The 14842-nt window shown below is 56.0% G+C and overlaps 1 protein-coding gene across 4 annotated transcripts in view; it reads right to left on the bottom strand.

Moving 5' to 3' along the window:
- Positions 1-14842, bottom strand: part of ulk1b (unc-51 like autophagy activating kinase 1) — a 148455-nt gene that overhangs the window by 22937 nt on the left and 110676 nt on the right. For 3 of the 4 annotated variants that reach the window (XM_059994598.1, XM_059994595.1, XM_059994597.1), the window contains 3 exons: positions 14593-14721; positions 13278-13471; positions 9179-9345 (listed from right to left, as the gene is read on the bottom strand). In XM_059994598.1, the coding sequence (XP_059850581.1) occupies positions 9179-9345; positions 13278-13471; positions 14593-14721 (490 nt within the window). The remainder of the gene's footprint in view (positions 1-9178; positions 9346-13277; positions 13472-14592; positions 14722-14842) is intronic. The other variant, XM_059994596.1, reaches the window with a different exon arrangement.

The following is a 14842-nucleotide window of genomic DNA, read 5'->3' as shown; positions in this document are numbered from 1 at the left end:
TTACAGACAGGAGGGTGCAGGGGAAGGAGGGGGTTACAGACAGGAGGGTGCAGGGAAAGGAGGGGGTTACAGACAGGAGGGTGCAGGGGAAGGAGGGGGTTACAGACAGGAGGGTGCAGGGGAAGGAGGGGGTTACAGACAGGAGGGTGCAGGGAAAGGAGGGGGTTACAGACAGGAGGGTGCAGGGGAAGGAGGGGGTTACAGACAGGAGGGTGCAGGGGAAGGAGGGGGTTACAGACAGGAGGGTGCAGGGAAAGGAGGGGGTTACAGACAGGAGGGTGCAGGGGAAGGAGGGGGTTACAGACAGGAGGGTGCAGGGGAAGGAGGGGGTTACAGACAGGAGGGTGCAGGGGAAGGAGGGGGTTACAGACAGGAGGGTGCAGGGGAAGGAGGGGGGTACAGAGACAGGAGGGTGCAGAGGAAGGAGGGGGTTACAGAGGCAGGAGGGTGCAGGGAAAGGAGGGGGTTACAGAGACAGGAGGGTGCAGGGGAAGGAGAGGTTACAGAGGCAGGAGGGTGCAGGGAAAGGAGGGGGTTACAGAGACAGGAGGGTGACGGGGATGGGGGGGTTACACAGATGGGAAGCAGCGTGGGGGCTGACTGAGTTACAGAGATTGAGGGGATCACAGACACAGGGAGGGGTGTAGGGGATTGAGGGGGTCATAGACACAGGGAGGGGTGTAGGGGATTGAGGGGGTCACAGACACAGGGAGGGGTGTAGGGGATTGAGGGGATCACAGACACAGGGAGGGGTGTAGGGGATTGAGGGGGTCACAGACACAGGGAGGGGTGTAGGGGATTGAGGGGGTCACAGACACAGGGAGGGGTGTAGGGGATGAGGGGGTCACAGACACAGGGAGGGGTGTAGGGGATTGAGGGGGTTACAGTCACAGGGAGGGGTGTAGGGGATTGAGGGGGTCACAGACACAGGGTGGGGTGTAGGGGATTGAGGGGGTCACAGACAGGGAGGGGTGTAGGGGATTGAGGGGGTCACAGACAGGGAGGGGTGTAGGGGATTGAGGGGTGTCACAGACACAGGGAGGGGTGTAGGGGATTGAGGGGGTCACAGACACAGGAAGGGGTGTAGGGGATTGAGGGGGTCACAGACACAGGGAGGGGTGTAGGGGATTGAGGGGGTCACAGACACAGGGAGGGGTGTAGGTGTTAGGTAGGGTCACAGGGAGGGGTGTAGGGGATTGAGGGGGTCACAGACACAGGGAGGGGTGTAGGTGTTAGGTAGGGTCACAGGGAGGGGTGTAGGGGATTGAGGGGGTCACAGACACAGGAAGGGGTGTAGGGGATTGAGGGGGTCACAGACACAGGGAGGGGTGTAGGGGATCGAGGGGGTCACAGACACAGGGAGGGGTGTAGGTGTTAGGTAGGGTCACAGGGAGGGGTGTAGGGGATTGAGGGGGTCACAGACACAGGAAGGGGTGTAGGGGATTGAGGGGGTCACAGACACAGGGAGGGGTGTAGGGGATTGAGGGGGTCACAGACACAGGGTGGGGTGTAGGGGATTGAGGGGGTCAGACACAGGGTGGGGTGTAGGTGTCAGGTAGGGTCACAGGGTGGGGTGTAGGGGATTGAGGGGGTAGACACAGGGTGGGGTGTAGGTGTCAGGTAGGGTCACAGGGAGTGGTGTAGGGAATTGAGGGGGTCACAGACACAGGAAGGGGTGTAGGTGTCAGGTCGGGTCACAGGGAGTGGTGTAGGGGATTGAGGGGGTCACAGACACAGGGAGGGGTGTAGGGGATTGAGGGGGTCACAGACACAGGGAGGGGTGTAGGGGATTGAGGGGGTCACAGACACAGGGAGGGGTGTAGGGGTTTGAGAGGGTTACAGTCACAGGGAGGGGTGTAGGGGATTGAGGGGGTCACAGACACAGGGTGGGGTGTAGGGGATTGAGGGGGTCACAGACACAGGGAGGGGTGTAGGGGATTGAGGGGGTCACAGACAGGGAGGGGTGTAGGGGATTGAGGGGGTCACAGACACAGGGAGGGGTGTAGGGGATTGAGGGGGTCACAGTCACAGGGTGGGGTGTAGGGGATTGAGGGGGTCACAGACACAGGGTGGGGTGTAGGTGTCAGGTAGGGTCACAGGGAGGGGTGTAGGGGATTGGGGGGGTCAGACACAGGGTGGGGTGTAGGTGTCAGGTCGGGTCACAGGGAGGGGTGTAGGGGATTGAGGGGGTCACAGACACAGGAAGGGGTGTAGGTGTCAGGTCGGGTCACAGGGAGTGGTGTAGGGGATTGAGGGGGTCACAGACACAGGGTGGGGTGTAGGGGATTGAGGGGGGGTCACAGACACAGGAAGGGGTGTAGGGGATTGAGGGGGGTCAGACACGGAGGGGTGTAGGGGATAGAGGGGGTCACAGACACATGGAGGGGTGTAGGGGATTGAGGGGGGTCACAGACACAGGGAGGGGTGTAGGGGATTGAGGGGGTCACAGATACAGGGAGGGGTGTAGGGGATTGAGGGGGGTCACAGACACAGGGAGGGGTGTAGGGGATTGAGGGGGTCACAGACACAGGAAGGGGTGTAGGGGATTGAGGGGGGTCAGACACGGAGGGGTGTAGGGGATTGAGGGGGTCACAGACGGAGGGGTGTAGGGGATTGAGGGGTGTCACAGACACACGGAGGGGTGTAGGGGATTGAGGGGGGTCACAGACACAGGGAGTGGTGTAGGGGATTGAGGGGGTCACAGATACAGGGAGGGGTGTAGGGGATTGAGGGGGGTCACAGACACAGGGAGGGGTGTAGGGGATTGAGGGGGTCACAGACACAGGGAGGGGTGTATGGGATTGAGGGGTGTCACAGACACAGGGAGGGGTGTAGGGGATTGAGGTGGTCACAGACACAGGAAGGGGTGTAGGGGATTGAGGTGGTCACAGACACAGGGAGGGGTGTAGATGTTAGGTAGGGTCACAGGGAGGGGTGTAGGGGATTGAGGGGGTCACAGACACAGGGAGGGGTGTAGGGGATTGAGGAAGTCACAGACAGGGAGGGGTGTAGGGGACTGAGGGGGTCACAGACACAGGGAGGGGTGTAGGGGATTGATGGGGTCACAGACACAGGGAGGGGTGTAGGGGATTGAGGGGGTTACAGTCACAGGGAGGGGTGTAGGGGATTGAGGGGGTCACAGACACAGGGTGGGGTGTAGGGGATTGAGGGGGTCACAGACACAGGAAGGGGTGTAGGGGATTGAGGGGGTCACAGACACAGGGAGGGGTGTAGGTGTTAGGTAGGGTCACAGGGAGGGGTGTAGGGGATTGAGGGGGTCACAGACACAGGGAGGGGTGTATGGGATTGAGGGGTGTCACAGACACAGGGAGGGGTGTAGGGGATAGAGGTGGTCACAGACACAGGAAGGGGTGTAGGGGATTGAGGGGGTCACAGACACAGGAAGGGGTGTAGGGGATTGAGGGGGTCACAGACACAGGGAGGGGTGTAGGTGTTAGGTAGGGTCACAGGGAGGGGTGTAGGGGATTGAGGGGGTCACAGACACAGGGAGGGGTGTATGGGATTGAGGGGTGTCACAGACACAGGGAGGGGTGTAGGGGATTGAGGTGGTCACAGACACAGGAAGGGGTGTAGGGGATTGAGGGGGTCACAGACACAGGGTGGGGTGTAGGGGATTGAGGGGGTCACAGACACAGGAAGGGGTGTAGGGGATTGAGGGGGTCACAGACACAGGGAGGGGTGAAGGGATTGAGGGGGGTCACAGACACAGGAAGGGGTGTAGGGGATTGAGGGGGGTCAGACACGGAGGGGTGTAGGGGATTGAGGGGGTCACAGACACAGGGAGGGGTGTAGGGGATTGAGGGGGTTACAGTCACAGGGAGGGGTGTAGGGGATTGAGGGGGTCACAGACACAGGGTGGGGTGTAGGGGATTGAGGGGGTCACAGACACAGGGAGGGGTGTAGGGGATTGAGGGGGTCACAGACAGGGAGGGGTGTACGGGATTGAGGGGTGTCACAGACACAGGGAGGGGTGTAGGGGATTGAGGGGGTCACAGACACAGGAAGGGGTGTAGGGGATTGAGGGGGTCACAGTCACAGGGTGGGGTGTAGGGGATTGAGGGGGTCACAGACACAGGGTGGGGTGTAGGTGTCAGGTAGGGTCACAGGGAGGGGTGTAGGGGATTGAGGGGGTCACAGACACAGGGTGGGGTGTAGGGGATTGAGGGGTTCACAGATACAGGGAGGGGTGTAGGGGATTGAGGGGGTCACAGACACAGGGAGGGGTGTAGGGGATTGAGGGGGTCACAGTCACAGGGTGGGGTGTAGGGGATTGAGGTGGTCACAGACACAGGGTGGGGTGTAGGTGTCAGGTCGGGTCACAGGGAGGGGTGTAGGGGATTGAGGGGGTCACAGACACAGGAAGGGGTGTAGGTGTCAGGTCGGGTCACAGGGAGTGGTGTAGGGGATTGAGGGGGTCACAGACACAGGGTGGGGTGTAGGGGATTGAGGGGGGTCACAGACACAGGAAGGGGTGTAGGGGATTGAGGGGGGTCAGACACGGAGGGGTGTAGGGGATTGAGGGGGTCACAGACACAGGGAGGGGTGTAGGGGATTGAGGGGTGTCACAGACACAGGGAGGGGTGTAGGGGATTGAGGGGGGGTCACAGACACAGGGAGGGGTGTAGGGGATTGAGGGGGTCACAGATACAGGGAGGGGTGTAGGGGATTGAGGGGGGTCACAGACACAGGGAGGGGTGTAGGGGATTGAGGGGGTCACAGACACAGGAAGGGGTGTAGGGGATTGAGGGGGGTCAGACACGGAGGGGTGTAGGGGATTGAGGGGGTCACAGACACAGGGAGGGGTGTAGTGGATTGAGGGGTGTCACAGACACATTAGGGGTGTAGGGGATTGAGGGGGGTCACAGACACAGGGAGGGATGTAGGGGATTGAGGGGGTCACAGATACAGGGAGGGGTGTAGGGGATTGAGGGGGGTCACAGACACAGGGAGGGGTGTAGGGGATTGAGGGGGTCACAGACACAGGGAGGGGTGTAAGGGATTGAGGGGTGTCACAGACACAGGGAGGGGTGTAGTGGATTGAGGTGGTCACAGACACAGGAAGGGGTGTAGGGGATTGAGGGGGTCACAGACACAGGGAGGGGTGTAGGTGTTAGGTAGGGTCACAGGGAGGGGTGTAGGGGATTGAGGGGGTCACAGACACAGGGAGGGGTGTAGGGGATTGAGGGGTGTCACAGACACAGGGAGGGGTGTAGGGGATTGAGGGGGGTCACAGACACAGGGGGGGTGTAGGGGATTGAGGGGGTCACAGACAGAGGGAGGGGTATAGGGGATTGAGGGGGGTCACAGACACAGGGAGGGGTGTAGGGGATTGAGGGGGTCACAGACACAGGGAGGGGTGTAGGGGATTGAGGGGTGTCACAGACACAGGGAGGGGTGTAGGGGATTGAGGGGGTCACAGACACAGGAACGGGTGTAGGGGATTGAGGGGGTCACAGACACAGGGAGGGGTGTAGGGGATGAGGGGGTCACAGACACAGGGAGGGGTGTAGGGGATTGAGGGGGTCACAGACACAGGAAGGGGTGTAGGGGATTGAGGGGGTCACAGACACAGGGAGGGGTGTAGGGGATTGAGGGGGTCACAGACACAGGGTGGGGTGTAGGTGTCAGGTCGGGTCAGGGAGTGGTGTAGGGGATTGAGGGGGTCACAGACACAGGGTGGGGTGTAGGTGTCAGGTAGGGTCACAGGGAGGGGTGTAGGGGATTGAGGGGGTCACAGACACAGGGAGAGGTGTAGGGGTTTGAGGGGGTCACAGACACAGGGAGGCGTGTAGGGGATTGAGGGGTGTCACAGACACAGGGAGTGGTGTAGGGGATTGAGGGGGTCACAGACACAGGGTGGGGTGTAGGTGTCAGGTAGGGTCACAGGGAGGGGTGTAGGGGATTGAGGGGGTCACAGACACAGGGAGGGGTGTAGGGGATTGAGGGGGTCACAGACACAGGGAGGGGTGTAGGGGATTGAGGGGGTCACAGACACAGGGAGGGGTGTAGGGGATTGAGGGGGTAGACACAGGGTGGGGTGTAGGTGTCAGGTAGGGTCACAGGGAGGGGTGTAGGGGATTGAGGGGGTCACAGACACAGGGAGGGGTGAAGGGATTGAGGGGGGTCACAGACACAGGAAGGGGTGTAGGGGATTGAGGGGGGTCAGACACGGAGGGGTGTAGGGGATTGAGGGGGTCACAGACACAGGGAGGGGTGTAGGGGATTGAGGGGGTTACAGTCACAGGGAGGGGTGTAGGGGATTGAGGGGGTCACAGACACAGGGTGGGGTGTAGGGGATTGAGGGGGTCACAGACACAGGGAGGGGTGTAGGGGATTGAGGGGGTCACAGACAGGGAGGGGTGTACGGGATTGAGGGGTGTCACAGACACAGGGAGGGGTGTAGGGGATTGAGGGGGTCACAGACACAGGAAGGGGTGTAGGGGATTGAGGGGGTCACAGACACAGGGAGGGGTGTAGGGGATTGAGGGGGTCACAGTCACAGGGTGGGGTGTAGGGGATTGAGGGGGTCACAGACACAGGGTGGGGTGTAGGTGTCAGGTAGGGTCACAGGGAGGGGTGTAGGGGATTGAGGGGGTCACAGACACAGGGTGGGGTGTAGGGGATTGAGGGGGTCACAGATACAGGGAGGGGTGTAGGGGATTGAGGGGGTCACAGACACAGGGAGGGGTGTAGGGGATTGAGGGGGTCACAGTCACAGGGTGGGGTGTAGGGGATTGAGGTGGTCACAGACACAGGGTGGGGTGTAGGTGTCAGGTCGGGTCACAGGGAGGGGTGTAGGGGATTGAGGGGGTCACAGACACAGGAAGGGGTGTAGGTGTCAGGTCGGGTCACAGGGAGTGGTGTAGGGGATTGAGGGGGTCACAGACACAGGGTGGGGTGTAGGGGATTGAGGGGGGTCACAGACACAGGAAGGGGTGTAGGGGATTGAGGGGGGTCAGACACGGAGGGGTGTAGGGGATTGAGGGGGTCACAGACACAGGGAGGGGTGTAGGGGATTGAGGGGTGTCACAGTCACAGGGAGGGGTGTAGGGGATTGAGGGGGGGTCACAGACACAGGGAGGGGTGTAGGGGATTGAGGGGGTCACAGATACAGGGAGGGGTGTAGGGGATTGAGGGGGGTCACAGACACAGGGAGGGGTGTAGGGGATTGAGGGGGTCACAGACACAGGAAGGGGTGTAGGGGATTGAGGGGGGTCAGACACGGAGGGGTGTAGGGGATTGAGGGGGTCACAGACACAGGGAGGGGTGTAGGGGATTGAGGGGTGTCACAGACACATTAGGGGTGTAGGGGATTGAGGGGGGTCACAGACACAGGGAGGGATGTAGGGGATTGAGGGGGTCACAGATACAGGGAGGGGTGTAGGGGATTGAGGGGGGTCACAGACACAGGGAGGGGTGTAGGGGATTGAGGGGGTCACAGACACAGGGAGGGGTGTAGGGGATTGAGGGGTGTCACAGACACAGGGAGGGGTGTAGTGGATTGAGGTGGTCACAGACACAGGAAGGGGTGTAGGGGATTGAGGGGGTCACAGACACAGGGAGGGGTGTAGGTGTTAGGTAGGGTCACAGGGAGGGGTGTAGGGGATTGAGGGGGTCACAGACACAGGGAGGGGTGTAGGGGATTGAGGGGGGTCACAGACACAGGAAGGGGTGTAGGGGATTGAGGGGGGTCAGACACGGAGGGGTGTAGGGGATTGAGGGGGTCACAGACACAGGGAGGGGTGTAGGGGATTGAGGGGTGTCACAGACACAGGGAGGGGTGTAGGGGATTGAGGGGGGTCACAGACACAGGGGGGGTGTAGGGGATTGAGGGGGTCACAGACAGAGGGAGGGGTATAGGGGATTGAGGGGGGTCACAGACACAGGGAGGGGTGTAGGGGATTGAGGGGGTCACAGACACAGGGAGGGGTGTAGGGGATTGAGGGGTGTCACAGACACAGGGAGGGGTGTAGGGGATTGAGGGGGTCACAGACACAGGAACGGGTGTAGGGGATTGAGGGGGTCACAGACACAGGGAGGGGTGTAGGGGATGAGGGGGTCACAGACACAGGGAGGGGTGTAGGGGATTGAGGGGGTCACAGACACAGGAAGGGGTGTAGGGGATTGAGGGGGTCACAGACACAGGGAGGGGTGTAGGGGATTGAGGGGGTCACAGACACAGGGTGGGGTGTAGGTGTCAGGTAGGGTCACAGGGAGGGGTGTAGGGGATTGAGGGGGTCACAGACACAGGGAGAGGTGTAGGGGTTTGAGGGGGTCACAGACACAGGGAGGCGTGTAGGGGATTGAGGGGTGTCACAGACACAGGGAGTGGTGTAGGGGATTGAGGGGGTCACAGACACAGGGTGGGGTGTAGGTGTCAGGTAGGGTCACAGGGAGGGGTGTAGGGGATTGAGGGGGTCACAGACACAGGGAGGGGTGTAGGGGATTGAGGGGGTCACAGACACAGGGAGGGGTGTAGGGGATTGAGGGGGTCACAGACACAGGGAGGGGTGTAGGGGATTGAGGGGGTAGACACAGGGTGGGGTGTAGGTGTCAGGTAGGGTCACAGGGAGGGGTGTAGGGGATTGAGGGGGTCACAGACACAGGGAGGGGTGTAGGGGATTGAGGGGGGTCAGAGACAGGGAGTTGTGTAGGGGATTGAGGGGGTCACAGACACAGGGAGGGGTGTAGGGGATTGAGGGGGTCACAGACACAGGGAGGGGTGTAGGGGATTGAGGGGGTCACAGACACAGGGAGGGGTGTAGGGGATTGAGGGGGTCACAGACACAGGGAGGGGTGTAGGGGATTGAGGGGGTAGACACAGGGTGGGGTGTAGGTGTCAGGTAGGGTCACAGGGAGGGGTGTAGGGGATTGAGGGGGTCACAGACACAGGGAGGGGTGTAGGGGATTGAGAGGGTAGACACAGGGTGGGGTGTAGGTGTCAGGTAGGGTCACAGGGAGGGGTGTAAGGGATTGAGGGGGTCATGGACACAGGGAGGGGTGTAGGGGCCAGAGGAATAAGGGTGAGAATCTTAAATGCGAGTGGCAAGTGGACGGAACCAGATCTGCTGGACAACGATTGAAACTGACCTTCCCCCCTCCTCCCCTTTTGCATCCCACTTCCCCCACCCCTTCTTCCTCTCCCCACAGGCCTCACCTCCACTCCTTGCTCAGGAGGCTAATTTGATCCACCACCACACTGTCCTGGAGCTGGCTGCCGGCCGTGGTGTCCAGGGAGTTGCCCCTGGCCGATGCGATCTCCATCACACAGTGAACGAAGGTCAGTGTGAAACGCAGGTTCTTCAAGATCACCGTGTGCTCCTGCTGTGAACGAGACAGGCGCTGGGCGTGAGGGACCCTGTGCAGTTGTGGAAGTCGCGGTACGGCAAGGGTTAACATAACATCCAGACAGGGGTGGGCGGCAGATCGAGAGCAAGTTCAAATTTAATTGCCATCCAACCAGACATGAATACCCATGAATACAGCCGAACGAAACAGCATTACTCTGGGGCCAAGGTGTAGACCAACAATGACATACAGCACAAGGAACATATAAGACAGACAGCAGTAAGATACAGTCGTACAAAAGAAATAAAGTCCAAGTGCCTGAGTCCAGGAATGTTGCAGCAGTCTGCAGTTAACATAACACAGCTTGTCTGTTGCTGAGTGGACACCGGGGGCAGCACCGACTCCAGCCTGGACGACGTGCCACACTGCCCTGGTGGAGCACGAACCTCTCTCCTGGGCGGCTGTGACACAGCGGCTTGAGGCCTGGTCCTCGCCATGACCGAGGCCACGCGTCTCTCCTGCCGTCCGCCAGTAAACCAGTGAACTGATCCGCAGCATTCCACAGTACCAACACCCAACAGGGCCTTACGATCCCAAGAAAAGATGATCGCTCACCGTTAGACGACAAACCACCTTCCCGCAGCGACTCCTCTGATGCAGGCAGCAGCGCGGTCCGCACCAAGGCCACTCCTTCGGTTCGTCCGCCGGTACTTTGAGTTCTTAATGTCCAGCAGGGACTTGTAAAAATAAATATGTTTATAAGGATCAATAACACCTCTGGTTGGCCCGGTAAAATCCGCTGCGTTCGAGCACCTACATCCGCAGGTAGGATGTAGATAACCCAGGTCTTTGAAGAGCATCGACTTCCTTTGCACAGCAGGGTTCTGGAGACAAGATAAGCGATCCAAACACGCACTCCAATAAAGTCCAGTTGCTATACTGACTTCAAGTATCACCAGCTGTTAGCTTGTCGTTTTGATTGACTTTTGACACCAGTATTATGAACGGTGATTGTTCTTGCAAGTAAGGAATTCAAACATGCACACTTTAGCAAGTGGCCAATATCGGTGAGTGCTGGCAGATTCTGTATAAAAATGGCGTTTCTCTGTTCAGAATTCAGAATAGCGTGGGGCCTGCTGCTGTCCTTGTGCGCAGGTGAAAGAGTCGTGAGAGTGAATGTGTTCTGGCTCCAGTTATTTTCAAAGTTCAGAAGTTTAAAGTACGTTTATTATTAAATTACGTAGATGATATACTATCTCGTGATTCTTCACCAAACAAAGAAACCAAAAGAATCCATTAAAAAAATACTGATAAACACTCAGTGTGGAGAGGAGAAAAACAAATCATGCCAACAATATCCACAAGCAAGCAGTGTTTTGAACTGAAGTCCAGAGACCCTGAGTTCAGCACAGAGCTGAGTAAACGTTGTGTAGCCGCAAACTGAGCCGGCCCATCCCTCGCCTCGGCCCCCTACACCCTGACCTTTTCAATCTGGCCCGGTGCCTACATCGTTGTCCAAACATTGGGTTCAGTCGCCTGGACCCCAAAGCCTCAATCTGGGCTGTATCTAAACAATCCAATTTTATCTCATTATCAGTGATGACGTGGTCAGTGGTAGCTATATCCACGCACACAAGACACCAGCAATAAATCTGGCACAGCTCACCACAACTGTGGGACGTCTCGAGTCACTTCACTCCCCGCAGAGGTTTCTCAGATGTACGTCGAAACATACGGTGAAACGGACACACTCAAGGACGTGTTTGGTGCAGCCCGCAAGCAGCGGCACACTATGCAAGCGTAGGCCATCTTCTGCACAGCAATCTCCCACAGTGAACCGTGGGCATGCCATGCTGGAACCAAAAGCGTGGCGACGCTTGTGGGCTGACCCCTGCATGTCGCAAATCAAGCACGTAACGATGTACCTGTGACAAATAAAGCTAATCTTTAATCTTCCCCGGGGGAACCATCTGCCTGAGCAAGCTTGCCTCATTCTCTTCCAAATAGCAACTGTGGGGTTTTACGGATAAAAGTCTGTTTAATATCCCCTCCTAGAAGACTCGGCAGCCACCTCACAGACAATACAACACTCCCTCACTGTTGTATCAGCCTGGGATTGGGATATAATCACATGTTTGGGCTGCAAATCGAAGGAAACATTTGCTGCCATTGGAGAGGGTTCACAGGATCTTCACGAGAATGACTCTGGGCATGAGAGAGTTCAGATATGAGGAGTGTTTCATGGCCCTAGGCCTGTACTCGCTAGAGCTTAGAAGATTGAGGCAGGAATCTCATTGAAACCCATTGAACGTTGAAAGGTCTGGATAGAGTGGATGTGGAAAGGATGTTTTCTATACTGGGAGAGTCTAAGACCAGAGGACACAGCCTCAGAATGGAAGGATGCCTCTTTAGAACAGAGATGAGGAGGAATTTCTTTAGCCAAAGGGTGCTGAATCTGTGGAATTCATTGCCACAGGTGGCTGTGGAGGCCGAGTCATTGGGCATATTTAAAGTGGAGGTTGATAGGTTCTTGGTCAGTCAGGGGTTAAAGGTTATGGGGAGAAGGCATGAGAATGGGTTTGAGAATTGAGTGATAGAATAGACTTGATGGGCTGCATGGCCTAATTCTATAGCTAACCTGGTTTGAACTCCATTCCCAACTGGCCCTGAGCTATGGCTGTCTCAGTCAAAGGTTAAATGTTAACCAGTTTCTTCAATGTCCCTAATGTATCTGACAACTGCTAGCAGCATGTTCCAGGAACACTACCTCTGACATCCCCCAATAACTTCTTCCAATCACCTTCAACGGATCTGCTCTAGTATTTTCAAAGGAATGAAAATTACCCAGGTTTGCTCAAATTTGTGTAAAAACATTATTGCATGAACATTGAACGTCGAATGGTGAAGCACAGGGGAGGCCTTTCAGCCCACGACATTGTGCTGAACCAATTCAATTAGTAATCAAATTGCTAACTCAATTAATCCCTTCAGCCTGCACAATGTCCTTGCATTTTCCTCACATTTAAAACATCTCTTAAAATTCTCCAATGTATCTGCCCCTATCACCGCCCCAGGCGCCCCTGTAACTCTATAAAACCATAAGATATCGGAGTGGTATTTGGCAATTCAGCCTGCTCCGCCATTTCATCATGGCTGATCCATTTTCCCCTTCAGCCCCAATCTCCTGTCTTCTCCCCCTATCCTTTCATGCCCTGGCTAATCAAGAATCTATCAACCTCTGCCTTAAGTATACCCAATGACTCGGCCTCCACAGCGACCTGTAGCAATGAATTTTGCAGATTAACCGCTCTTTGGCTTAAGAAATTCCTCCTCACCTCCATTTGAAATGGACGTTTTCTATTCTGGGGCTGTGCCGTCTGGTCCTAGACTCTCCCACCATAGAGATCATCCTCTCCACATCCACTCTGTTGAGGCCTTTCAACATTCAATCGGTTTCAATGAGGTCCCTTCTCATTTTTCTGAATTCCAGTGAGCAGGGGCCCAGATCCATCAAACGCTCCTCATATGATAAGACTTTCAATACCAGAGTCATTTTCATGAACCTCCTTTGGATTCTCTCCAAAGTCAGCACATTCCTTCTAAGATAAGGGTACTCACAATACTCCAAGTGAGGCCTCACCAGTGCCTTATAAAGCTTCATGTGTTAAAAACTTGCTCCTCAATTCTCCTTTGAAATTACACCCTTTCACCTTAACTGTATGCCCTCTGGCATTAGACATTTCAACCCTGGGAAACAGATAGTCTCTGTCTATTCTAGCTCTACTTCTCATGATTTTATAAACCTCCATCAGATCTCCCCTCAGCCTCTGCCATTCCAGAGAAAATAACCCAGGTTGTCCAGTCTCTTGTGATAGCGCACGCCCTCTAAACCGGGCACCCTCTCCACGTCCTTGTCCAGGACGACCAGTACGGTACACCTGAGAAAGACGTTTACAAAATGCACCCACCTCCATAAGAGTCTCTTCGGGTAGTTCTGGGGCTTCAAAGGTGATGGCAGCCTCCGCGTTGGTTGCGCTAGCCTCGGCGAAGTTGTATCGGAGAGCCGAGGGCATCTCGGGCTCGAAGGCAAGACCCAGGGGGGAGCTCTGGGGAGCCCAGCCACTACAGGAACCCAGCGAGCTCACCGAGCTGGAGGAGCCGACTGCAGGACGATTAGAGATTTCCAGTGACATAGTGTTTTGTGGCAACAGTACAAGACGTAAAGCAATTACTATAAGTTACAATGAGAAATATAACAAAAATTAAATAGGTAGTGCAAAAAGAGAGCAAAATTGTGTTCATGGACCACTCTGAAATCCAGTGGCGGAGGGGACAAAGCTGTTCCTAACATGTTTTACGGATTAAATATTAGCTTAACGTGTCACGTGTGCATTGAAAGACTCAATGAAATGCAACACACACAGAATGCTGGAGAAACTCAGCGAGCCAGCCAGCATCCGTGAAGGGCAATAAACAGCCAACAAGATGTGGCGCTCAGCAACCCACCGATTTAACCCTGGCTTAATCACAGAACAGTTTACAATGACCAATGAACCTACTGACCAGCCTGTCTTCGGACTGTGGGAGGAAACACACGTGCTTATAGGGGACGCCGGAACTGGACTCTGAACCCTCCCAGCCACTGAGCACATCTACAGAAAACACTGTCGTAGGAAATCAACATCCATCGTCAGGGATCCCCACCACCCAGGTCACACCCTCTTCTCACTGCTGCCATTGGGTAGAAGATACAGGAGCCTCAGGACTCGCACCACCAGGTTCAAGAACAGTCACTACCCCTCAACCAACAGGCTGTTGAACAAAAGTGGATAATTACACTCATCTTTTGAGATGTTCCCACAACCAATGTTCTCACTTTAAGGCCTCTTTATCTTGTTCTCATTATTTATTGCTGTTCACTTAGAGTTACATTTGCAGTTTGCTGTCTTCTATGCTCTTGCATTGATCCTGGTTACAGTAACTATTTCATAGGTTGGCTGAGTATACCCGCAGGAAGAAGAGTCTCAGAGTTGTACGTGGTGACATGAATGTACTCTGATCATAAACTTTACTCTGAACTGTGATGCCCTGAGCTGCAATAGCATCACGCTAACTGCTACCCTTTCTTTGTTCTGCAGTGAATGTCTGCAGGAAAATGAATATAAGGGTAATAAATGGAGACGTCCACTGTAAGTACTTTGACAATAAATTTACTTTAGAATTTTGGACTTTTTTTTGGAATTAAAGTACACAAATGAAGCAGCAAGTAGGACAAGGACGTACCTGAAAACATTCGCGTTCGGCCAGAGTGGGGCGAGGCGCCACTGGGAGGGGAGCCCACCATGAAAATGGCTGGGGCCGGACTGCAGGAAGACGCTGTAGGGAAATGCCCCCCGATGGCTGTGCCGGGAGCTGGAGAGGGAAGAACAGGACTCACATTTATCGGAGGCAACGTTTCCCAACTCCACCCCTACCCTTAGAGACAGGAAGCACCCTGCTCTCAATGACCTTCGATGATAAAAGTTCTAAAGAC

Source organism: Hypanus sabinus, chromosome 18 (genome assembly GCF_030144855.1).
Source record: "Hypanus sabinus isolate sHypSab1 chromosome 18, sHypSab1.hap1, whole genome shotgun sequence".
NCBI lineage: Eukaryota > Metazoa > Chordata > Chondrichthyes > Myliobatiformes > Dasyatidae > Hypanus > Hypanus sabinus.
This window is presented reverse-complemented; position numbering and strand designations above follow the sequence as displayed.